The following is a 26,623-nucleotide window of genomic DNA, read 5'->3' as shown; positions in this document are numbered from 1 at the left end:
TTTCCTCAGGACAGTGTTCAGCCTTTTTAAAGGTACTTCAGAACTAAAAATGAGTACAACAACCCTCAGATTTAACTCCAGTGGTAATGTGTCTGAACCAAATACTGGAGCATGGAGTTGCTACTTTTCTCATTAACCTGCAGAAGATGGTGTTGTAGAGAGTATTGATAAACTTGAGGACCAAGCAAATACTACTTGGCATTAGTGTAGCCCTATCAAATTCTGGATAGACCAGAAGGAGGAGATCTGTTTACATACAAATACCTTTTTATTGTATTAAACTTATCAGTTTTATGCTAAACAAATTAATATAAATAAAAAGTTAATGATGTGGTAGGAGATCCAAAAAATCTGCAGACATCTTTCCTTTGTGAGGAATATTCTTTGAGAACTGTTCTTTTTATTGATGGTTTCAGATTTAACATCAGTCTTGTTCATAACTGTAAGACTTGATGAGATGTGCAAGCTTTCCATGCAGGTTGATTTTTCATACCCTTTGAGTTGCCCTTAACTAAGCAGGTTGTTAACTTGACATTTTCAACTCTAAGGACATGAAAACGTTGAAGACAGTTTATCAGATTAAATTTTGGACATAAGCACACATGTGCAAACACTGGAGCCATTAAACCTCTATGCCAGATTCTGAGGCTTCATTGTTTTGTGCTGACATTCCTTGATTGAATCTTCATGAGAACTCTATTCATTTAGCCATCCCACTTCCTCCTTTTACCCAAGCACCTAAATATGCCAGTAGAAAAAAGTGAAGAGAGCCTTGTGTGTGCTTTCCACCTCAAACACAGCTGCAGCTGAGAAAATACTCTCCTTTTACATGTGTGTACTTTAATCACTCTAGCCGAACTCACTCCCTTCTGTTTCTTCTCTGATGCAGCATATCTTTAGCTGTGCTGGGGCATTTTGTGAGTTCTCAGCTGTAAATTTAATTTTTACCCATTCATTTACATAACTTACAATTCAGGTACCTAGGGCATAAGGAATTTTACTTTTGGGCATGACGGATGTTTTAGCAGGACATTCAAAACATAGTAATGCATGAATTGATGACCAGAGCTCAAAAGGTCCCTATTTGGCTGCCTTTCAATTGCAAACTATTAGAAATTATTTACCCTGTGCCTTTCCCTTCCAAGCTGTCCTTTATTCTTTTTTGGATCTTCCAATAAATCTTTTGTGCTAAGAAGTCTGTGAACATTTTAAGTAGTGTTGGGGTGATGCTGTAGCCATGATAGTCCAGGAATTATACTAGCGGCAAGGATCTTTGTGGGTGATATCTTTTGGACCAACTGTATAGCTGGAATAAAGTTAAACAAGCTTTTGAATACAAGGCCTTCTTCAGGTTCGATGCTTTGCACTCAAAAACTTGTTTAACTATATCCCAGCTCTACAGTTGGTCCAAGTAAAGATATCCCCAAAATATTCTAGGACGATGATTTTAAATAAGACTTCAGCATCCCAAATGAAGAAGTAAAAGGTGCATGTTTATGGATACATTAATCTATGCTATAATAACCCCTTTTATGAAATTGAAATCCCTCTTGCAAGAAGAGCCTTTTGCCCCAGGTTTCCTTGTCCTTTGACTCATGGCAAACACCCTGACAAAGTACAGCACAACTATTCTGTTTGCAGTACACATTGCTTCACTTTCCCCTTGCCACAGAGCTTTAAAGGAACAATTATAAGAAATTGCTGAGATAATGTAGGCCTCCATCCCTTAGCAGGTATATTTCAATCCGGGAAATCTTATAGCCACAGTTGTCTAGATCCTGACATCTTTACCTCCATGCTGGTAAAGACTTGTTCTTGTTGATTACCAGTTTGCCAACGTGGTTGGTTGGCTTTCTAGTTGACAAAAAACATCCAATTTTCTTTCAAGTTGTTCCCCCCCCCCCCCCTTCCCACATACATGGGGAGAAGGAAAAACATTGTCCAAAATCAAAGTTGGGGTGGTGGTGGAAAGTGGGTATGACATGGGAGATTTGGAATATTTTAGAAAGTTGGAAATCCCTGTCAAAAATAGTTGTCAGATGTGACTACAGTTGAATTAAACCAGAGACATATCTGGCTTATTCTCTCTGATGCACCTTTTCCAGGTATTCATTTTTAATTTGTGCTGTTTTCTTAGCTTTGCACACACATTGATCCTCACTTCCCCAATGCACTTTGCCAACTTCAATGAGAACAGATTTTTAACCATCAGGAAAGTTACATTTTCCTTAGTAGAAACCAAAGGTGAATCAGATGCAATAAATAAAAATATTCCAATGTGTGCATAGGAAGAGGATGTGGATTTTCCTTAAAATTTTAAGGTAAATTGAGTGAGGTGAATGTTGATTGATTTGACAGCCTTGGAAATGGATGAATTCTTTCTATTGGGGAAAATGTTCCCAGAAGCACTACATACTTGCACAATACTGCTACCACAATATTTCTACTTCCTGATTTGGGAGGACCACCTATAGAGCTGTGATGTTTGTCCAGTTTCTATGCCCATTTGATCTTTGGCTTTTCTGTTTAGACTGCCAACAAATGTGTTAACTGCTGTGGTTTTGGTGATGCAGTCCTCTGTCCACTAAGAAATGGACTGAGACCAGTAATTCATTTCACATTTCTGGAAGAGGGCATTTTCTCCTTCTAACAAAGACTTATTCTGTCCTTAGTTACCTCTGTGTGAACCTCATTGACTTAAATAGGGCTTCAAAGGATGTGATAGAATCTGGTTTGGTGTGGAACCATACATTGTGCAACCTGTTCTGAGGAGAAAGATCTTACTGGTCAAACAAACAACTCTTTTTCAAATGTTTAGAAAACTTCCAGTAGTAACCACGAGTAAAATTCTCAAAATTACAAGTCCTTTGGTTCCTCAGCTCCTGTACCTGTTTTTGCTAGTGGAAATTCTTAGTTGAACCCCACATAGCATTTTCACCAGATTATTAACCTTGGAAGAAATAGAGTATTTCAATGGAAATAGTCTTCTTAAAGTTTGAGTCAGAGATGCTTACACCAAGGAGGAAGGAAAGCATGCTTTTTGTTTCCTTGGTATGGCATACTTCTGTTTCAGTTGTCCTAATAATCTTGCCCTTTCCGTGGTGTATGCTAGAGCTATCAACTCAGTCTCATGAGTCTGCAAGCTTTTACTCCATGTCCAAGGTCAAGCCTATATCACTTTCTGCTTGAACCAGGAATTGTTGCTGAGAAACAAACCCTGTTCACTTATTCTACCTTGTTGCTGAGCCTGGGCACATATAGGTAGGGACCTACTGACTTCATGGCAGAAGTGGGTTGTTTGGCAGCTCCTTGAATCTTGCAGGTTCCCCTGCACACCCTGTTCTCCCTTGCTGTTGCCTGAGGGACCCCAATGTTTCTGTTGTTTGTTGCTGACTGGCTGGGAGCCAAAAACAGTGCCATATTTAAAACCATGTTTTTGCCTCCCTGTCTGTCAGGAATGAGTGGTGGGGCCCCTCTGTCAATCAATGGGGGTGTAGGGAGAAGGCCCATTGGGTAACCTGCAAGATTAAACCTGCATGATTCACTGCAGTCCACTTCTGCCATGAATTCAGCAGCTCTTTGTACATAGGCTAGGTACAGACATTAAAAAAGTTCAAGGAGGAATCAATCTAAGTTATACGGTTTTCTATAAGAGGTGTAGTTTAGATCGGTAATGAACAGAACACACATTTGCCCTTTGGTAGAGGGAGAGGGGGGAAAATGGTTCTGCCATTTCTAAACCAGTATGCTGGATTTCTGTTCTGTTGTGGGTATAGACCAGTTTGCAACCACTTGCACCAGTAAAAGTGTAATGTCTGTACTTGGCCATAGAGTGAATGTTAAATTTTACAGAGGCATCCTGGGGGTATGTCCAAACAGTGCTGCTATTCAGTTCTTTGTCTCAAAAGACCATGTGTTGGAAGGCAAGAAAGAAGTGGCTATCTTCAGAAATGTTCTCCTAAGTGAGGTGCTTCTACCTCTAAATCAATAGGCAGAGCTAGCATCAGAAAAGACAAAGACCTTGCCTCCTTTAAATAACAACTTTGCCTAATCAAAGGCATAGCATTGGTTGATTCTACTTTGAAACAACATTCAGTTCACATACCTACAATGGAAAGTTGCCACACCACATGTGCTTTTTGACAAAATATTTATTTCTAAATAATAAGTAACAGAATAATGATGGCCATTCTAATATGTGGTGCATGTTGAGATCAGGCAATGTACAAGTAATTTATCTGATCTAAAGTGGACCTCATGCTGAGAGGAAACCATGATCTCTCTTCCTTCCATGTGTGTGGCGAGTTGATGGCAGTATGCATACTGCCAATGTGCATGTAAGCACACACCCAAAATGGTTATAGAAACATAAATTGCCTGATCAACCAGATTGCCTTCTATGATGAGATGACTGGCTCTGTGGATGTAAGAAAAACAGTGGACCTGATATACCTTGACTGTAGCAAGGTTTTTGATCTGGTCTCCCACAACTTTCTTGAAAGCAAACTAAGGAAGTATGGGTTGGATGAATGGATTGTAACTTGGATGAAAGCTAGCTGGGTCACTGGGCTTGACACTGGTAGTGATCAAAGACTCAATGTCTAGTTTGCAGCTGGCATCAAGTGGAGTGCCCCAGGGGTTGGTCCTGAGGCCAGTATTGTTTAATACCTTCATTAATGATGTGGACGATGGGATGGAGTGCACCCTCAGCAAGTTTTGGATGACACAAAGCTGCAGAGAAGGGTAGATATGCTGGAGGCTAGGTCTAGGATTTAGAGTGATCCTGACAAACTGGAGGATTGGGACAAAAGAGATCTCATGAGGATCAACAAGGACAAGTGCAAAGTCCTGCACTTAGGACGGGACAATCCCATGTATCAATACAGGCTTGGGACCAACTGGCTAAGCAGCAGCTCTGCAGAAAAGGACTTGGGGGTTACAGTGGCAAAGAAGCTGGTCATTGGCAACTGGTGCCTCCTGAGTCTGGGGGGGCACCAGCAGCCTATCGCCAACTGAGGGGAGGGGTCCTCCAGTGGACGATTGCCGACAAAACCGGAAGCGCTGCTGGTGCTTCTCAGGAGGGGCACCAGCCAGTGCTCCCCACTCCCTGGCCAGAGAGGGCCAATCTCAGCCCCCCCCCTCCCCCCTATGAAGCTGAGTATGAGTCAACGGTGTGCTCTTGTTGCCAAGAAAGCCAACAGCATACTGGGCTGCACTGGTAGGAGTGTTGCCAGCAGATTGAGTGAAGTGATTCTTCCCCTCTATTCTGCACTGGTGAGGCCACACCCAGAGTATTGTGTCCAGTTTTGGGCCCCCTGCTACAGAAAGGATGTGGACAAGTTGGAGAGAGTCCAGCAGAGGACGATGAAAATGGTTAGGGGTCTGGGGCCCATGACTTCTGAGGAGAGGCTGAGGGAACTGGGCTTATTTAGTCTGCAGAAGAGAAAACTGAGGGGGAATTTGATAGTGTCTCGGCCGGGCTGAGCCGACTCAAGGTGATTTGTTCGTCAGGGCGGGCTGGTGAATGGAGAGGCTGACAAGGCTTAATGGTTGTAAAAAACTTTACTTATGTCGCGGGTGGCTGCGACGGAAACGGTTCGGTCGTCTGGACAACAATGTGAGTTCCTCCAGCTGGCGAGGCCAAAGCCAGCAAATCCGTCCGTAACTCAAGCCAGCAGGAAAAGGGTACGTCTGGGATTGCATTCGGCGACGGGAAGAAGGATCGATAGGTGATCAGTCTATTGACCGGCTAGCCGCAAGTCGGATCTCTTTTGAGGCACTCTGCAGAGTGCTCGAAATTCTTCGACTTGGGCGGAAGTCACGCTGATTTTTAAACGGCTAGCAAGCCAATTACCGGCCGCCACGTGTGAATAATTTAGCACTAACCAATAGCGGGACACGAAGTTGCATTCGAATAGCGGGAACTCTTTGCACTGTGCATCTCTGTGCTGCAAAGGGAAAATGCATCCTGCAAAGACAGCTGCAAATTTCCTGCATGTGGGTTCTCTATGCAGCAAAAACCCTCGCTGTGCAAGAGGCTCTCATGTGACAAGAAAATTCCATAGTGCCGAGGCACCAAAATCACTGGGTTATGACGTGCCCCCTTGCCGACGGCACAACTGGAATTTTCGACACATGAGCACATCATATGGCATCTTTGTTAGAGGATTCACTGACTTGGCAAAGCCTTCACAACCAATATATATATATATATATATATATATATATATATATATATATATATATATATAAACAAATAACTTGACAGACTGGTCGTCTTAACAAATTACAACATGCAATAACTTTGAAGACATAACAACTGTTAATCATCGTCTGATTGGAGAACATCCGCTTCGGTCCGTCTTCTCCCATAACAGAAAATGTCAGTAAACACTTAACAAATGAAAATAGTGTCATAACAAGTCCTGAGCCAATGGGTTCTTTGCCATCTCAGTGCCTCCCTTGCAACCATCATTCTTTGGCTTCGAATGGACTGCAATCTGGTCTCATAATCAGGTAGTTGTAGACTACCGCTTCTGCTGGGGTCAAACCTGTGAAGAAAACAGAATAACGGGACAAAACAAAACAAGAAAGAATCATAATTGGTTTCACTGTAAGGATATTGGGTGAACGTCGGAACGACGAGTCATCCAGTTGTGATGAACGATAATAGGAGGACAATCAGGCTTCTCTTCCAGTTGGACAGAATAGGTATTGGGATATTGTCCCGGCCATTGAACTGTCCCTTTGTGAACTTGTGGATGAGACTGATGAGGGTGAGGTATTGAAATCCACACTAACTTGTCAGGTTGGAACTTGGGCTCCCAAGATGGGGGTTTCCGGACATCAGCTTCATCCCATAACGGTTTAGCAGTGTTTAGTGAAATAAGGACATCGTGATTAAATTTAGTCCAATTTTTAAACGTCCCTCCTCCTCTAAGGTGAAGCTGCTCCTTGTACAGACCTATGTTTCTCTCCACAACGCCGTTGGACTGTGGGTGGTACGGCAGATGAAGATGCCATGCTACATTATGAAGATGAGCAAATTTATCCAGAGCATTAGAGTTAAACAGAGGTCCTCCATCAGACTGGATTTCATGAGGAGGCTGCCAGGTGGCAAATACAGCACTTAAGGCAGCAATTACAGCAGTGGCATTGCTTTTCTGTAAGGGAATAACCTGCAACTGCCTGGTCCCCAAATCAACCACAACTAGTCCTTTATTTGGCGGTTTAGACCCTGGGAGGGGTCCCAGTAAATCTACCTGCCAAACTGTTCCTGCCTGAAACTGTGAAGAATCGACAGCTCCGATCTGATGCTTGGTTTTATGACACTTCTCTTTAGCACATGTCTCACAGGCCTGAGCTACCTTTTCCCAATCCCGCCGGGCTCCATATGAGGCTGGCTCTGTAATGGTTCGGCACCAAGGTTGATGACAAGCCCGTGGTCCTGGGTGACCCCAATTTTTGTGAAGCCACGCGAGAAATGGATTTACTTCAGGACCAGTGGTAGATGTGACAGGCAAGACTATGTCGGTCCGGAGTGGATCCTCCAAGAGCTTATCAATTACCTCATGCACTGGATCAGTATCTGGACGATGGGACTTAGTGTGCCTAATCAACGGAAGGCGTACAAATTTAGTTAAGGTCTCCCAAACATTTTGCCAATCATTCAAATTCTCAGAGGGAAAAGCTGTGCCCGTAAGGATTTTATAGATATACAGCGAATCAATGGTGATAATTGGAACGGGGAGCGTATCGTCATGATGTGTCAGACAATGCTCCAGTACCTTAAGGAATCCTAATAATTCACATTTTTGGGACGAATTATCATCTGGGTCAGCTTGAAAAATTTCCTTATCGTTACAAGCTTTGCAATAATATCCATAGCCTCCGCCATGTCGGGAGGTTCCGTCCGAGGCCATCCACACTGGGGCTGAAGTTCCATATAGTGTAGGAACCTTTTCCTCATCTCCTGGGCTTGGATCAGGTACCGTGTCTTCCAACCTCCAACAATGCCAATTATAATGGTGGGTAAGTACTAACATATTCCAGGTCTTAGACTCCCCTTGAAAATGTGGGTCGATTCTTCCCGCGTCCAGCAAGGGTAACAATGTGGCACCAGGAGCGCGTAACGTCCCATGCCCCCTTGCTAACGGCTCCACCAGTTGTTCGGCTAGGAGAATCTTTCCTATAGCTCCATATCGATGTTGTGCCGCTTGAAGCGTCTTATCGGCCGTGTATACTAGCTCATCGCGGGGGTTGTGCATGACAGCCCACACATGGTTGGTGGTGAATCCAAGGGTTACGGTTAGTGACTCACCCAGATCGATGGCATGGAGTTGTGTACCTTTAACCGTGGTTAGCAGGCGAAGCAGATTCTGCTGATCCTTTTCCATCCAAGGCGTGGACTTTCGGGACTTGTCACGAATCTGTCGTTGTAATTTAGTGAGGAGTGCCAAATCGCTGGGTTCAGCATAATGTCGATACCAATTTAAATGACCCAAAAGCTGTTGAAAATGCCTCTTAGTGACAGGGTGGAATGTTTTTAGAGGATCGATGTTAGGACCCTTATGCGAGACTCCGTGGCGGATGGAACCAATGTATCGAGTGCCAAGGAACGTAATGTCATCTACAGGATGTAGGCTTGACTTTTCCTCGTTGATTGTCCATCCCTCACTTTGAAGGTGAGCAACTAGTTGGTTTACTACACTGGCAACTACAGAGCTATCGCAACCCATGATGGCAATATCATCAACATAACTCCAAATCTTTAATTCTTTTTCTGGGGGAAGAGAGTGCAAGGCTCAAATATTCTTCAGGGTGTTATTCATGGCACCAGTGGCTAATGATGGAGCGTTGCGATATCCTTGCGGACAAACTGTCCACCTGTACATGATGCCATCAATACACATATTTAGTATTCCCTCTGGGTCAGTTATGGGGATGGAAAAGAACATATTTTTCAGATCTAATGTGACTCCAACCCACTGACTTTGCTGGAATTGTGCCATCTCAAACATACACTGTGGCAGCGTAGATGGATTAGGTTGTTGAAGTACCTGACACCTTTTGTTGACTTCTCTATAGTCCACGACCAACCGGGCTTCATTAGGCTTCCCAGGTTTTGCAACTCCCCATCCTGATGATAGGTAGGTGCTGGCTGTTACGGTCTTAATACAGCCTCGTCGCTCGAGTCACTGCAGAAGGTCAGTAAGGGACTGTTTTAGAGAATCCTTAGTTGGGATTGGCTGATATCGCCAGGTGGAAGTGTCACGAAGCGTTGGTCGATGCCAGTCCTGCTCTGGGATAATTACGGGTAATGCCTGTAGCACCTGTTCCCTGAGGTCAAGCGTTTTTATCACCGGGATTCCTAAAATGTTGATGCCCCCTAGAACGGCTTCTAGGGGATATCGGTGATCCTGAACCCAAAACTTGACCTTTGTTGTGACGGCGATAGCGTTAAGCCCTTGTACCTTGATCGTCTTGGTGGTCTTTTGATGAGGTATCATTGAGGTAATCACATTGGTCTGAGCTCCAGTATCAAGAAGGAAGAATGCCTGCCTGTTGTTGGTCATCCGGATCGGTAGGGTTGTAAACAGTGAGTTCAGTGTATGGACAAGAATCAGTAGGATCGGGTTTGAATTGGTGAAGGCCGCCGGCGGAGCCGATGGCCGTCACTCGTTTTTTGGCAAGTCCTCGAAATTAAATCCCAATGCTTCAGCCATACTGGCCTGGGCCTTGTCTCCCAAAAGTCTCAATTGAGCCTTTGTTAGTCCGGAATAAGCGAGAAGAAATCCGAACATAGTTCTTTCTTTCAAAGTTCTTTCCTTTGAGGTTCTTTCTTTTGGGGTCCTTGGAGGTGACTCCCATGGCTCTCGCCGAGGGGTAGACCCTTGACGCCTAGGCCTCAGTGTTGCAGCTAGGTACGCTGAAGGTCGATCCCTTATGTCATTAGAAGCTTCCTCACCTTGCTTCATAAGTGCCTGCAATCGTGGGAGATGGCCTAAAAGATTTCCCACTGGTTGACCTGCCATCGGGTTCAAGAAGAGTCGGAGTGCAACAGCATTCGCTCCTCCATATACCTCCACGCAGGCATCTATAGCTTCTAAGGGCGTTGGAATTGCCCCGGGGTCCGATAGGTGACGATGAGCCCATCTCCCTTTACGCTGGACTGCTGTTAATCCCATTGGATTTGTTCTTGGGCTCCATGAGAGATACGACACTCCAACTATAGCCAGGAGAAGTTGTTCTGCAGTAGCCTTCTTCGGGCAACCCTCGTGCCAGGTGTGAAATCTGTGGGTTACCTGCCCTACCACAAGCGCCGGGAGCGGGATGGGCCAGTGGGCACTGTCTGTGACCACATTCAAATCAGTAGCGCGCCCTCCGCTCCACGCTGCTTGTCGTGTCAGGGCACTGGCTTCTTCCTTATCCAGAGTGTCAGATCCAAATTCCACTATCAGTCTTCCTAACTACATGTCCAAGGTTTCTTCTGGCCTTATTTTAGATTCTTTGCAAAGCTCTTGTATCTCTGGTCTGGTGCGTGTGCGAGAGATAACAGTGGTATGCGTGGTACCTTCTTCATCCTCGACATGCTTTGTCACAGCTATCGGGTAAGCTGCGGCAGAGAGAGGGTTAAATTCTGTATCTGGTAGCGTTGGGTATATCCCTCCTCCCATTGCCCCCTCCCCGTGGTAAAGAGGCGTGGTTGCAGGGAATGACGTCACTTCAGGGGGTGGAGTCACTAGGTGAATCCCCGCCGGGTCTTCCGAAACTCCGCCCCTCCTTTTCTGGGTTCCCCGGGTAGCTCGCGCTTCTTTCGGCGCCATTTTCTGCTAACAGCATCATGCGGCTGACACTGTTAATAAACGCTGCTCTGGAGCCCTTTGCTGTCCACTCCAGCGACTCCTTTCCCGCAGTATGCATCTGAGCCTCCAAATTCGCGTATTCCCTTAGTAGGCCTGTTACTGCACGGAACAGCACATTTATCATCTTTCCCTTTTTCCATTTAATTAGACCCCACTTCGGCTTCTGACGGCCCTTAGTTTCCAAATCCTCCCGTAGTTGAACGAGGAGCTCATGGCCCCGTGTCTCAGGCACCAAATCCGGACAGTTAAACATGTCCATGGGGGTGGATTCCCCCCCCTCCTTTAAGTATTGGGTGCATTGGGCGAACTCCTGAGCGGGGGTCAGCTTTTCTGCCTTCTGTGCTTTCACCCTGGCTAGGGATATAGTTGATGTTTCCTCCGGGGGCCAATAATAAACCCGGTCGCTCCCCATTATGCATCCAAACTCCCCAAGGGATAGCTTTGTTCTCCATTCTTTCACTATGGCTTCTTCTCTTTTTACGGAGAAGTAACCATCAATACTTCTTTCCTCCCCTTCTACCTCCTGGTGGTAAGTGATATGTGCCCATAGATCATTAGCATTCTCTACGTGGCGGTTCCCGGTGTGCCAGGGGCAGCACCCAATTAAGTTCTTCTCCATCACCGTGCCCTTTAATCCCATCCTCGTCGCCATGTCTCGGCTGGGCTGAGCCGACTTGAGGTGATTTAGAAACTGCTCGTTCGTCAGGGCAGGCTGGTGAATGAAAAGGCTGACAAGGCTTAATGGTTGTAAAAAACTTCACTTACGTCGCAGGTGGCTGCGACGGAAACGGTTCGGTCGTCTGGACAACAATGTGAGTTCCTCCAGCTGGCGAGGTCAAAGCCAGCAAATCCGTCCGTAACTCAAGCCGGCGGGAAAAGGGTACGTCTGGGATTGCGTTTGGCGACGGGAAGAAGGATCGATAGGTGATCAGTCTATCGACCAGCTAGCCGCAAGTCGGATATCTTTTGAGGCACTCTGCAGCGTGCTCAAAGTTCTTCGACTTGGGCGGAAGTCGCGCTAATTTTTAAACGGCCAGAAAGCCAATTACTGGCCGCCACGTGTGAATAATTTAGCGCTAGCCAATAGCGGGACACGAATTTGCATTCAAATAGCGGGAACTCTTTGCACCATGCATCTCTGTGCTGCAAAGGGAAAATGCATCCTGCAAAGACAGCTGCAAATTGGCGGGAACTCTCTCCTGCACGCGGGTTCTCTATGCAGCAAAAACCCTTGCTGTGCAAGAGGCTCTCATGTGACAAGAAAATTCCATAGTGCCGAGGCACCAAAATCACTGGGTTATGACAGATAGAAGCCTTTAACTACCTGAAGGGTGGGTCCAAAGAGGACAGAGAGACTGTTCTCAGTGGTGACATGACAGAATGAGGAACAATGGTCTCAAGTTGCAGCCAGGAAAGTTTAGGTTGGATATCAGAAAAAAACTCTCTCACTAGGAGGGTGGTGAATCACTGGAACAGGTTACCTAGAGTGGTGGTGAAATCTCCATCCTTGGAGATTTTTAAGACTCGACTAGACAGCTTTGGCTGGGATGATCTAATTGGGGATGGTCCTGCTTTGAGCAGGGGGTTGGACTAGATGACCTCCTGAGGTCCTTTCCAACCCTAATTTTCTATGATTCTATGAAATTAAGGAAGTCCTTCTGAATAAAAGACCTGACAAATTTCAATGAACTTTGGTTACTAAGTTTGCTTAAAAATTTCAGCAAATTGAGTGAGTGGGATTTTGCGAACTCCTATAAATTTTAGTTACTTTCCTTAAACTGATGGTTCTTTTACCCAAACCTATTCTTTCCTCCCTAGTTTTAAACTGCTACAACCTCTGCTTGTCCTTGCAATTACTACTCTGAATAGTTTCCTCTTGGTGTTCAGTGAAAATTGTAATGTGTTCTTCTTGTGTGCTTTAAGAACTCCCAAGATGCAGATTACATTTTAATTCAAACATAACTGCAAATATTTTTCAAAGCTTATTATGGGTTTGCAAATTAGATGTTTGGTAGCTTCGAGTTACTGAATGCATTTTGGACTGGAAGCCATCCAAGAAATTGTGTGCTTGGACAACCACATTGCAAACGTGGTAGAGGAAAGCAAGGAGGAAGTGAAGTTTGCCTCAGTCTACATAAATTGTGGTCTTCAACTAATCCACTTTGACCAATTTGTAAAAAGAATTTCCCTCTATCTTGGTGACCCAGCTGCTGGATATAAGGTAGTGTCAAATTTTTCACAGAGCACTACCTTAAATTTAAGTAAGCAATAATAAGCTTTAGATTGCCAAGTAAATTTTTACGATGTATTGAATTTTCTGCATACACACTAGTTAATTAATTTTCAGTTTATGCTTCTTACCTTTTACTTAGCTAATTATTTGTTAGTTGTTTTTTAAAAATAAATGTGCTTCTGTTTTCCCACCCCTCAGTGTTTCACTACTTAATGAGTAATTCGACAAAGTAAAATGATGTGTGCTGTGACTTCTCTCAGTACACCCTGCTACAATAATGGCTGAAGGGAATGGGAAAGCACCCTCAGCTTTGAGCTTTCTGCTCAAGCAATATGGAACTTGGGGCCAGATTTCTGCCTCATTCAATTATGCTGATGAGCATTTTTCTCTACAAGTAAAAATGTTCTGGCAGTGTTCCATTTTTAATTTGCTACTAAACAAAGAAACAAACGCCTCCCTTCTATCCTCCTTCCCCGCCAATAAAAAAAAAAAGCAAAAACCTTGTTGGGGTTATCTGTAGAAGGGATTTCAGAAGGAGGAGAGAAATTTAAGTTTACAAATTGTAGATTAACAAAATACAATATTTACAGCTTATGTTTTTCAATTCCCACAGGAAATTGTTCTGGTTGTATTTTTTGGTGCTGAATATGTGGTGCGGCTATGGTCGGCAGGTTGCAGAAGTAAATATGTTGGCTTGAAGGGAAGAGTACGTTTTGCCAGAAAGCCCATATCAATTATTGGTAAGAGTCCTATTTTTGACACTTCTCTGTTTAGTATCTAGTTTAAGGAGCAAATGTTGAGTTGCTGCACGAGAACATAACAATAGACTTGAATTCTTCTGTCCTTCTGAGTCTGTCACTCTCTTCAACTTGGTTACCTTGCCTGTATGGGGCAGAGACTCTTTCACTATGTGTTGGTACTGTGCCCAGCTCAGTAAGCTCTGAGCTCAATTGGGCTAGGTGGTACTATAATACTAATAAATTGTAGAACTAATATTGGATTTCTTGAAAGAACATTTATGGATTTGTCTTCTGTCTATGCATAAAACTAATTGATCAGGGATAATCCTATCCATATATTGTTTCCCTGGTGGGGAGGAGAGGGAGCAGCAGTATCTTTGTATTGCTGTAGAGGATAGGTAAGATGGCATGGGGAATTTCCTTCTGAAAGAATCTTTCCCCCTACTTTTGGATATCTTTAGTTACATGGTCACTGTAACAGGGAAAGTGGTGTGGCCTCATTTAAGGGCAGGATTTTTGTAGCACAGGCAACCAGCAGAGTGGAGGTTAGGAACAGTCCTATGGTCAAGTCAGCTGACAGAGGAGTCACATGACCAGAAAGGAGCAGGACTTCAGGACTATGAGCCAGAGCAGGGAGTTAGACCTGGGGAGCAGTGGGGTGAAGAAGCCTTGCTGTTAGATGGCTGATACTGATGGTTGCCTAGCAGGGAGCTTTGGGAAAACAACCTGAGGGACCTGATTCAGGGCCTGGAAGAAGTATGATAGGCAGCCAATGGGCTGGGTGTTTGTATTGCTGCCAAAAGGCTTAAATTTGTGTTTGTATTTTAACCAGTAGTTCTGTTGGTACTAGAAATGGGTAGTTTGGAGGTCCCATTAGTGCCTGAGGGTCACGTGACTGCCTTGAGCCTTGCCAGGGGTCAGGATCAAAGTGTAGACAGGGTCTTGGGAGTCCAGTAGTGCCCAGAAAGGGCAGAGATAGCTCAGAGGAGGGTTGAGCTTGCAGTCAGAGGGCTTGGAGCCCAAGATTGGTGCAGATAGCTCAACGAGGGGCAGAGTTTAGGGCCAGGTGGCCTGGAGCCTGAGTGGGGCAGAGATGAAGGCCCTGGAGAGCAAGATAAGGGTTGAAGCCTGGAAGCCAGCTCCAGAGAAGTGAGCCTTGGCTAAGGGGCCAGCTAGAGTAGAGTAGCAGAAACAAGGAAGGCTGTAGCCTCAACATGGGAATAAACGCCTGAGGTGGCCTGGTGGCTTTAGGGGACAAGTGTCCTAACTGAGTGATGATATATAACATATGTGAGGCATGGGTGTGGTGTAAGGGATGGTTGGAGCCATGAATTAAGCCCTTAAAGCCAGGAAGATCAGGAGAGTTGAACACTGAGGAAAAGGGAGCACCCTAGGCTCATCAGTCTCTGAGAGCAGCCTCCCTTTCATGAAGTTTCCATCAGGATGAGAAAACAAGGAAAGACCTTGAGAAACAGGGAAGAGAGAGGGCCTGGCAGGGATGTAGTGCCCTATAGGGGGCATCACAATGGTCCTCGGTCACCTAATGTGTTACATTCATCATCTTCCCCTAACCCTAATTTCTCAGGCAAGGTCTTAATATATACTAGGAAGAAGACAATGTGGATGGGAGGACATAATGGGGCAGCTGAACAGAGTTGAGGAGGGAGCAGAGGGTTAGTTTTGAGTGTATTATGTAGGAGGGAGGAGGAGGTGAAAAAAGCAACTACGCATGTGTTTTGTGCTTTGCTTGTTATACCCTTTCCTTTCCTTTGCTCCCAACCCCATTTAGTTTAAAAACACTTTTTGAAGGGCATACTTCTTCATATAAATTTGCATACCACCTACAGTGAGAGAAATAACACCAGGGCTAAGTCAAAAGCCAGAGGCTGAATTCATTCAGTCTTTGCAGGCTAGTCTAAGCTGTAAAGATTGAAGCAATAAGCAAATGAACAGACATTCACTTTGGATTCAGGAAATGTAGCCACATGCCTGCAGTGGCTCAAGCCAGAAGCTGGGTTGGGGGGGAAGGGGTGCATGACAGTTCTCTGGCACATAGTCAGCCTGGGATGTGTGTTTGCTTCCTCTTCCTGCTGCCCCTGAGGGCAGCTCTGTATTCAGGGTCAGGAAAGTCTAATCCCCCTCCCTGGCCCCAGACCCCAACCGGGGTTTGCCTGGGGGGCTTGTAAGCCAGCCAGTGAGCCATCCTTCACTGCTCCAGCTAGGAAGCAGAAGGGTGGGGCCAGCCCTGCTCTCTAGAGCAGATAGCACAGCTTAGCCCAGTCCAGGGCTGTAAGATGGTGGGGGGACTCTGGTTCAGCTTGAACCAGGAAGAGGTATGGGACAGAAGTTTCATAAACTGGCTTGACCTAAATCAGTTAAGTCTGATACTACATTCAACCAGGTTTATCTTAAACCAGTTTCAGCCATTTTGAAACTGGTTTATGTGCACTGAACTTCTATTCTGTTACGTACGTAAACCAGTTTCCGATCACTTAAACTGGTTTATGTGTAAGTTCTGTCCCTAACCCAGATGTAGCATGCTCAGCAGGGGTGTGCGAAAACTGCCCTATTTGAATTGGATTTTGCCCAAATAGGGGACAGTAATTTGATTTGTTGATTCAGATCACTGTCCCAGATTTTTGATTTGGCTGAATCTGAATTTGAAGATTCAATGCTGATTTGGAGAATCAGCAATTCGGACACAGGCACAGATTTAAATTTTTTCTACATACCTCAAGGTACCAGGCATGGTTCATGAATGCTGTGATACTGGGGCAGATGGAGCATCCCACAGGACCACGGGGAGAGCCCCTGTGTGCTCAGCGGTGAACCCAGAACTTTCGGGTCTGGTGGGGAGCACGCGGGGGCCCCCCTGCATCCCCCCAGCTCAGCGATTTGTCTGTGGGGGGACCCCAGGTGCCCCCCCAGACCCAGGAAGTACCAGCTACCAAGCCAGGGAGGAGGGTATGGGGGGGCCCCCCACACTCTCTCTGGTGGACCCGGAAACTCACCAGAAGTGCTTCTGCTCCACTTCCGGGTTTACTGCTGAGTGCGCTGGGAATTCCCCCATGGTCATGTGGGGTGCTCCATCTGCTCCAGCATCACAATGTTCATGACCTGCCTGCTACCTAGAGGTATGTAGAAAAAACATTTAAAGCTATGTCCATATCCGAATTGCTGAATCTTTCCGAATCGATTTGGAGAGTTCCGATTTTGATTCGGAGAGATTAAAGGGTCCTCTGATTTGATTTGGCCACTGAATCGGGCCAAATCTCCTCTGAATTGAATTGGGGACTTAAGCTTCACACAGCCCTAATGCTTGTGTCCCCATTCAAATGCTAATTTTACATGAGAGAGCTGGAAACTTATATTTTCAGTTCAGTGGGATTTGTCTTCATGCTTTGGATAAGGCTGGAGGGGGAACCTGTGAGCTGAACTTCTGCACAGTGTTCTGGGGGATCTTTCACTACCTGTATGAATCCTGAAGTAGAATTTCAGCAATACAAGTGCTCTTAAATGCGTCTTTAAGTATAATGAACAATATGGAGAGATGGCATACTGTTCTTGAATCTCATGAGAAAGTTTGACTGCATACAAAAACAAACAAATGAAGTGCATTAAAAAGTTTGTCAAGTGGTAGGTGGCCGGTACAAGCTCTTGATGCTTCATTTACATGCAGTGACCAGACAATTTCAAGTTGTTTTCTGTTCTTTTTTGGGAGGAAACCAAGATCTTTCACAGTCTTTTTTCTTTCTTTTTTTTGTATTTTTTAATTTAAACCAGAGAAAGAGACTTATTTACCCCTTGATAATAAACAGTGGTGAGGGCTCTCATCTAAGATATGGGAAATCTTGCTTTATCTCTGCATGATTACTGGAATTCAATTGACCACATCAGTAATTCAGCTAACTTCCTTTATTAAATTCAAAGGCCAGTAACAGTTATACTGTTATATTAAGTGAACATTCTAGAATATTATTTCCAATAACTCTGTATATTAGACAATAAGTTTAAGATACTTATTAATGACTGTACCCACACAGTAATTACAATTACAAGCAAACTTGCAACTAGGGTAGCATAGGAGATTCTAGCTATGCTAGTTGGCTCCAGCAGATTAGTCCATTTAGCAAAGAACCCCTCTCTCATGCTCTCTTCTATATTGCCTGATTTCTCATTGCATCTCCTTTTACTGAGTTCCAGAAGTGGATAAGACCTGTCTTGAAACTTCCACAACTTTACTAGGTGTTCCCAAAATACAAAACTGTCTATGTTCCCTTTAGTCCCTAAACATATGGGGCCAAGTGATTGCACCTTAATCTTCTTGCTCTTGTTTACATACTTTTGTCCTAAGTTAATGTTTCTGTAGTCTCGGCACCTTCCAACCTGAAAACATTATCATTTCTTTTTGCTTAAACCATGAATTTCTGAAGATCTGATCCATATTTATGTATAATAATATATTCCACCACACTGCCACCTATTACATAATAAATGTTCTTGGCATACAACATGATTTCTGCAAAGATTGAAATTTGGGATTTTGAACCACATTGTAAGTACTTTGCTTACCAGATACTTACCCACAGAATACTTATTGGCTATTCATTCAGAAATGGATATCTCTGTCCCTCTTCTTGGAACTGTTCCATTTTATATAAGTAATTAAATTTAAACTGGAGCAGAAATTTGACCCATACCCTTCCACATCCAAGGCGAGTGCCCTAACTAGTGAATCTTCCACTGGTTTAACTGGAAATTCCACTTTGGACCTGGGAAATCTTTCCATTTGAAACCAATTAGACATATTTCCACAAAGACGTATAGATTTTGATTAAGCTATATTTTCCAATGAAAAAATGGCTTGTAAAAATATATTTGCAGTCTGATCTTTAATGGAGCTAATCATATATATGGAATGTGTCTGTTTTTTAATATTTTTCCTAGTAAGTCTGTGTCTTGAAGCAATTATAAAAGAAGGTAATTGACTAGAACTGGTCAACGTTTTTCTGTTGGATCTTTTTTTGACAGAAAATGGCCTTTTGACCAAACCAAAATTTTAATGAGAAATTACATTTTCAATAACCACCCTTGAGAATTAATGTGACAACTTTACACCTTGGTAAAACATACTTCATATTTTGTTTTAATATTCATTAGGGAAAATAAAATACATTATTCATCTAACTCTGATTCATCTAGTTTGGAGCACTTCCTGAGTTAGAAGGTGAAGCAATATAAATATATTGCAAAAGAGTAAGTCTTTCAAACTGTTTTCAAATTTCTGCATTCAGTATTCTGACACTGCATATTTGTAATAGTCAGTGTTTATATAGCCACTTGAAGGATACACGTAGCTTAAATGCTGAGTATTGGCAAATTGTGTGTACAGGGCTGCAACATTTTTAACATAATTCAGAATGATTAAGAGTAAATGAGGATGAGATAAGGGAAGGGATCATGACCGCATGAGAGGTACAAATACTGTTTATTTTTGTTGGAACAGGGGATTATCAGCATAATGCCTTTGGAAGCCTGGTTGTTTTTACCTTTAAAATTGAAGAAAGCAGACCATGTCAGAACCATGGTTATTAATGTAGGCTTGATAGAAGGCAACTAGACAGGAGTAGATAAAAATAAAGGACATCTTGGGCTAACCACTGGGAAAGTAAGAAGGGAGTGTAAAAATCAAACTATTGTGATTCAGTAAGTCTACACTAATACCATATTAAAATGACTATGGGTGCATTTACACATGCTATTAGTGCACAGCAATTAATTTGGGTGCATATTGGGCTGCAGTTTATTGGTCTTAGCAGTACTGCATTTACACATGTGCCTAGGACCACAGTATGCTGAGCTAGGTCAGAACAGTCCTGGGTGGTAGGGAGCCCAGGGGGTCAACTTGCCAGCCCAGGGCTGCTCCAACATAGCTCAACTTGCTGTGGAGGGGCTAGCTGGGGCATGAGGGTTTTCTAGTGTTGGGCTAGCTGGCAGGCACTGAAGCACCCTTGTGCCCCAGCCAGCCACATCAACATCTACATGTGTGCTACTGTGGAGTAAAAAGACAATGCAGCAAGATAGTATGTGTATTTACAAGTCCTATCCTGCTGTGGAAGTTAACTAGTTTCCTGAAGCTTCATAGAGCCACATGTGTAGATGTGAGATTTTTCTATGGAGCTAATTAGTCTCCTCGGCAGTAAACATTTCATGTAGACATTAGGCTGTGCAAAACAGCACCATTTCATTTTGACTAATTTTTGTCATTTCAAAGGGACAGTATTTAATTTTGTTTCATTTTGTGAAGCACTATTCTGTTTCATCAAAACAGCTAAACAGTTTTGACGCATTTTGACGTTTCACCCATAGGCTATAATGGGGAATCATGAAAATGCCTATAACTTTGTCATTTCCTAATTCAGATGAAAATTGCAGGGATGGTAGCCCCTTCTGGGGGCATGATGTCTGCCAAGTTTCAAGGAGATAGGTGTAGGGGTTTCTGGGAAACTGAACCTCAAGGTGCTGACAAGCAAAACTCATGTCACTTGCTGGCAGTTGCAGCCTCCATCCAGAGCACAGATCTGGATGCTGGCCTGGGGGTGCAGGCCTCCTGGGGGGCCTGCACCCCCAGGAGGGATGTGGGGCTGTGCCAGACTTCTGGGGGTGCAAGCCCCTGGATCTGTGTTTGGGATGACAGGAAGCTGCCACTGCTACCTGGGACTGGTGCTGGGCGCAGCCCGTGCCCAGCACCAGGAAGACTGGTGCTGCTGCTGGCCCAGGCAGTAGCAGCATCCTGCTGTCATCCCACATGCAGATCTGGGGGCCTGTGCCCCTGGGAAGAGTCTGGCAGTGCTGGAAGGGTAGGATGAGCTCCGTGGGGCTGGTAGAGCTGCTCAGAGCACAGCCCTGGCTCTCCCCATCTCCTGCCACTGAGCTGCACTCAGAGCAGCTCCACCAGCCCCATGGACCTGAGACTGGCAGTGGGAGGCAGGGAAGAGCCACTGGCCAGGGCTGCACTCCAAGTGGATCCACCACAGGCTCTTCCTCCACCTCCTGCCACTGGGCTGAGCTCCATGGGGCTGGTGGAGCTGCTTGGAGTAAAGCCCGGTGACTGGAGGCTCTGCAACCCCACAGAGCTTGAAGATTGTCATAGTCATGGCATCCCTAAGCTCATCTGAGATTTCCTCATCATTCCAGATTCTTAAGATGAAGGCACAGAGCCATGATGTAAGCCCCTCTCTCCCCCTGCTTGAAGATTTTAGCAGGGGTTTCAACTGTTCCAGATGCCTTGCCATTCCTTATCTGCTTGATGGCTTTCCTTACCTTATCAAGGGTTGGAAGGATTCCAAGATCATCTCTGACTGAGTATTGTGGGATGGAATTGGGAGCACTCCCATCAAAAACAGTTCTTATTGAGAAGGTCTTCAAAATGCTCCCTCCAATTAATATTCATTGCTTCCCTTTCCTTGATCAGCTTTCTATCATCCTTAGCTCTCAAGGGGGTTGGTCCCTGAGTGCTTGGACTATAGATGGCTTTACTGGCACTAAACAAGCCATGCATATCATGGATGTCAGCAAGAAGTTGACTCTCCTTTGTCTCATCTTCCCACCATCTCATCTGTTCTTCATATCATGGGTCCTCCTTTAGACCTCTGTCTTGGATAGTTGGCGATTCAATTTATTTTGCTTGCAGTTGGCATCATTCTGCCATCCATGCATTTGGGTCAAGAGGAGGATGCCATTGGAGTTAACCTTTCCCAGTCCTTCCTTACTGATGTTTCTGTTGCAGAGGTTCAAGTCCCTTCTGACTCTGGCATTGAAATTTACTGAGCAGAATAAGCTCATCCTCCCTCCAGAATGTCAGAAGGGACTTGGAAAAGGTTGGCATAGAATTCCTCCTTGGTTTCATCCATGGTATCAAGAGGCAGGGCATACATACTGATGACGGTGGCATATTGGCTCCCTGCCAATTTGAGATGATCATGAGGCGCTCATTAATTCTTATAGGGAACTCATTAAATTGGTATACAAGTTCATTCTTAATGACAAGGTCAGTTTCATGAAGTTGTTGTTCTCCTTCCTGTTTACCCTTCCAGTCGAGAGTATATGCCCTTAGAGCTTCCCATCTCACACTTACCAAGTCTTGCTCAGTGCAACACGTCAATGTTATGTCACCTAAGTTTGAGCCACAATTACACTGTGACACTCTAGGCATTCATCATCAGGATTGTGCAGGAGTGTGTCCTGATGTTCTAGATCCCCAAATGGATTATGCATCTTTGTTGATTTCGACTGCTGTAAAGGTGATCCCACTGGATGCAGTTATCCAGTCAGGAAAAAGGTAGGCAGACTATATTTAAGGCACCTTTTCTAGCCCCTACCTCATGTGGGGTGAGCAGAGTGGATTCTAAAGAGGGTTGCTCAATCGCAGTTACAGCTGCTGAATTGCACTCCTTCCTCATCCAAGTGCTAGACATCTTGGTTGTAACTGCTGCCTTCATGCCAGTTCATGACTAGAAACTTCCAGGCCTGACATCCTTCTGCCATCATTACCAGCTGGTTGCCAAAGGGCTTGAAAAAATGAGCTAAAGCAGTTTTCATGGAAGATGTTTGTGCATGATTTCTTTTATGGAGAAGCTACTACACATTAGCTTCCAAGTGGTTCCTCACAATACGGGACCTTGGATCCAATGGCAAGTAGGCCAAGACAATTGGAAATCTTGTTCCACTGCAGCCTTTGTCCACCTTCGCAGCCATTGAGATTCTAACATATTCTTTCACATGCTTTGCCACTGAGGACTTGTAGGCCCATGGCTGGGACCTGGACAGGCTTATTATAGTGGTAACCTGTACTCACCATGTTACAGCACTGTCAAAAGGATATACAGTAAAAGCTTTGTTATCCGGCACCCACGGGGTATGGAGGGTGCCAAATAAAATATTTCAGATAACTGAGCGGCCCAAATAAGCATCTTTAGATAGATGTCCCGCCTGTTCCGCTGCATCTGGGGTGTCGCTGCCCCTCCCGCCGTGTTGCTGCCCCTCCTGTGGTCTCCGAGGGACAGGGAGGGGGGGACCTGTGCAGCCCGCTATGGCCCGGGCCATGAGGGCTTGGCAGCACAGCCTGCTTTCCCCTGGACTGTGGAGGCTCTGCGAAACCAGAAGTGCCCACTGTGGGCACTTCCAGTTTCACTTTTCCCTTACAAGCCGGCATGTTGGTTAACACAGCTTTTGTTGTATGTGGCTTTTCAGGGAGGAAAGCATTACTATCTACTGTCCTCACCACATCCTGGTGGTGCTGCCACTGATTGGTCCATGTCTGCTTCTTCATCACTTATTTCTTAAGTGATCTTCCCTGAAGGTCATTCCACTATCTGCTACCTGTGGACATGCTGGGTAGCAGTACAGCTCTGCTGCCTGACTAGACTAGTACCACACAGAAACCCTGGCACAAGTGGGATGGAAACCAGTTTCCCATGATAACATCCCCAGGGCCATTACCAAGAGGCAATCTCCTGCCTCATTTACAATATTCCAATTATTGCAACAAATGCAACAACAGTTCCACAGACAATAGCATCCTTTGCTATATAACCCTAATTCATATCTAGACCAGGTCTATCCTGTGTAATGCATGCAGAAGGGATTATGTAGGGAAAAAAGTGGTACAGTCAGATAATTAAAATGGCAGCAGCAGTCTTTGTTCTGGCATTTCTAAACTTTTGAGTGTTTGACATTTTGGGTTAATATCTGGATACCTACATGAGTCATCAAAAGGGTTGGAACCTTTAGATCCACCATCTAAGATTTGTATCTTGAACTTATGTGATAACTGGTAGCAGGGGTACATGGTAATTTTCTGTGTGTACCAACTTTAGAGGGATGGGTTGCCAGCAGTTTTCCAGCAGGTTCCATAGTAGACATGATAGTAGAAGAGTAATGCTTAACCTACCACCTATAGTCCAGATCCAAACCCTGCAGTGACTAGCTCCAACCCACAGCACATGGGATTAGTAGCAAGTGATTAGGCCTGGTGTAGCTCCTTCCTTGCACCGTGCCACTGATCCCCCATCACAGCCCTCCCTGTTCTCTCCCATACAGAAGGCACTGCATATTCTCTCCAACCCTTTATCCATCCTTCTCCCCTAGGTAGGCACTCTTTATCAGAGAGGTAAGTTATCTTCCTTTCTCTCTCCCCTCTCTCTGACATATGCAGCCATCTCCCTCCCCTGCTAAAGGACAGAGTGGAGGCCCATGGTGCAGCCAAATTGCAAGCATCCGGCTTGCTTCTCTCAGAGATTGATCATTATCACAATAGAGGAATGATGACACTGGAACCTTGCATTCCACTGTAAACTTGGAGGTGGGTAGAAGCAGGGGAGATGTGTTGTAGAAGAGAGGCTCTTCTAATCATTCCTCTCAAGCTTGTCCCCATGTCTCTCCTGCCTTCATTTCAGTCCTCCCTTTGTGTACCCTGTCTCTCCTCCCAGTCACCTGTATTCAATAGCTTATGGGAGCAGGGGAAGGGTGAATTTTCCAGAAATATTTAGACTGGGGTTAAATACCCAGAATGGAAAATTTTAAGCCCAAATAATTAAAAGGTCAGCTATAAGCACCTGAAAACTCATCTTACAATGGAAAATATGAGATACCCTTAACAGCTGGTGTTTTCAACTCTGCCTGCTTTATATATTCTCTTTTCTACCATTATATATAGACAAGTGCTTTGCATCTTTCTGCATGCACATAAGGGTGTGGTGGCCTATAAATGATTTAGCAGCGCACACGCACTACATGTGTGAAGTTGAAATCAGTAACCCTATACTAAAAAATTACAGAGTATGCTATCAACCTATTTACCATATTTTTTCATATACAACACACCTCAGCATATTATAGAGTCTCTGGAGTTTTGAAAGGCAAAACAAAGGAAAAAAGATAGTTCCTTGTAGCAAGTAGTTGAGTAGCAGCAACTAGGGAACCAGGCCTGTTCACTCTTGTGCTCCCCTTGAATTCCTGCAGATTTTAGTTTTGGTTTTAGCCAGTAAGCAGCAAGACCTGCTCTTACCATACTTATTGCATATAATGAATATTCCAATTTCCAGCAGCTGATTTTTGAGAAAAAGATGCATGTTGCACGCATGAAAATTCAGTACGACATAACTCCTGAAAGCCCTGCTCACTGATCCATACCACCACACAGTTTCAAACAGCTTTCACTTTATCTTTAAAAAAAAAAACTACCTTCCAGAGAATGAGTGAGTGAGTGATATCAGAGCAGGGAACTCATTAACAAACTTGTTATGGCATCTTCCTATGGCTCCACATTCTTTCCTATCTTCAAGCTCCAGTACGTTGATGATGCTGTAGTGCATAGTCACTTGAAAGCAGATCTTCAGGTGATTTTCAACATCTTCTGAGACATACAAGAAAATGGGACTGATGCTTAATATTCAGAAGACAAAGGTCCTCCATCAACGACTCTTAATGAGCAGCTTCCAGCTCTAGTAATTCAGATTCACAGTGAGATTCCAGAGAATATTGAGTATTTCTCTGAAAGAAAGCCATCTTTGGCAGAAGGCTGACATCAATGAAGAAATCCAACGTTGCCTCAAATGTGCAAGTGCAGGCTTCACATACCTGAGGAAATGGGTGTTCAAAGATCACAGCATTGGATCTGAAACCAAGCTCATGGTTTATCAAGTAGTCATGATCCCTACCTTACTGTATGCAGCTGAGATGTAGACAATGTATAGGAGATGCCTCAAGCTGCTAGAAAAGTACCATCAATGCTGCCTGTGGAAGATCTTCTGAAGCCAATGGGAAGACAGATGCACTAATATTAGCATCCTCTCACAAGTAAACACCATGATCATCGAGTTAATGATCTTATGATGTCAATTTAGTTGGGCCAACCACATCATCCAGATGTCCAACTCCTGAAGCAAATTTTATTCTCCCAGCAGAGTTGAGACATTTGCTTAAGAGGAGGGCAGAGAAAGCACTTCAAGGATGTCCTCAAGGCCACCTCGAAAAAATGCGATATCAATATCAACTCATAGGAGACAGTTGCTCAGGACCACTTCAAATGGAGGAAGAGTCTGCTGCAAGGATTTCAGTACTTTGAAACCTTACGATGACAACAGGAGATGGAAAAGCAGGAGCCGCAGAAGCAGGCATGCTTCTGAATCAAGAACCCAGAGCTATCCACCCCAACCAGAAACATGTGCCCAGATTGTACCCGAACCTGTTGATCCTGGATTGGCCTTGTCAGCCATCTTCAGACCCACAGATAGGGCATCCATGAATGCCCATAGATTCATAGATTCATAGATGTTAGGGTCGGAAGGGACCTCAATAGATCATCAAGTCCAACCCCCTGCATAAGCAGGAAAGAGTGCTGGGTCTAAATGACCCCAGCTAGATACTCGTCTAACCTCCTCTTGAAGACCCCCAGGGTAGGGGAGAGCACCACCTCCCTTGGGAGCCTGTTCCAGACCTTGGCCACTCGAACTGTGAAGAAGTTCTTCCTAATGTCCAATCTAAATCTGCTCTCTGCTAGCTTGTGGCCATTGTTTCTTGTAACCCCCGGGGGCGCCTTGGTGAATAAATCCTCACCAATTCCCTTCTGTGCCCCCGTGATGAACTTATAGGCAGCCACAGGTTGCCTCTCAACCTTCTCTTGCGGAGGCTGAAAAGGTCCAGTTTCACTAGTCTCTCCTCGTAGGGCTTGGTCTGCAGGCCCTTGACCATACGAGTTGCCCTTCGCTGTACCCTCTCCAGGT

The 26,623-nt window shown here is 44.7% G+C and overlaps 1 protein-coding gene across 1 annotated transcript in view; it reads left to right on the top strand.

Moving 5' to 3' along the window:
• Nucleotides 1-26,623, top strand: part of LOC102562053 (potassium voltage-gated channel subfamily KQT member 1) — an 819,206-nt gene that overhangs the window by 57,682 nt on the left and 734,901 nt on the right. The window contains exon 4 of the mRNA XM_059726208.1: nt 13,712-13,838. Within this exon, the coding sequence (XP_059582191.1) occupies nt 13,712-13,838 (127 nt within the window). The remainder of the gene's footprint in view (nt 1-13,711; nt 13,839-26,623) is intronic.

The sequence above is a fragment of the Alligator mississippiensis genome, chromosome 4 (genome assembly GCF_030867095.1).
Source record: "Alligator mississippiensis isolate rAllMis1 chromosome 4, rAllMis1, whole genome shotgun sequence".
Taxonomy (NCBI): Eukaryota; Metazoa; Chordata; order Crocodylia; family Alligatoridae; genus Alligator; species Alligator mississippiensis.
Note: the sequence above shows the minus strand (reverse complement) of the source record. Positions and strands in the feature narration are given on the sequence as shown.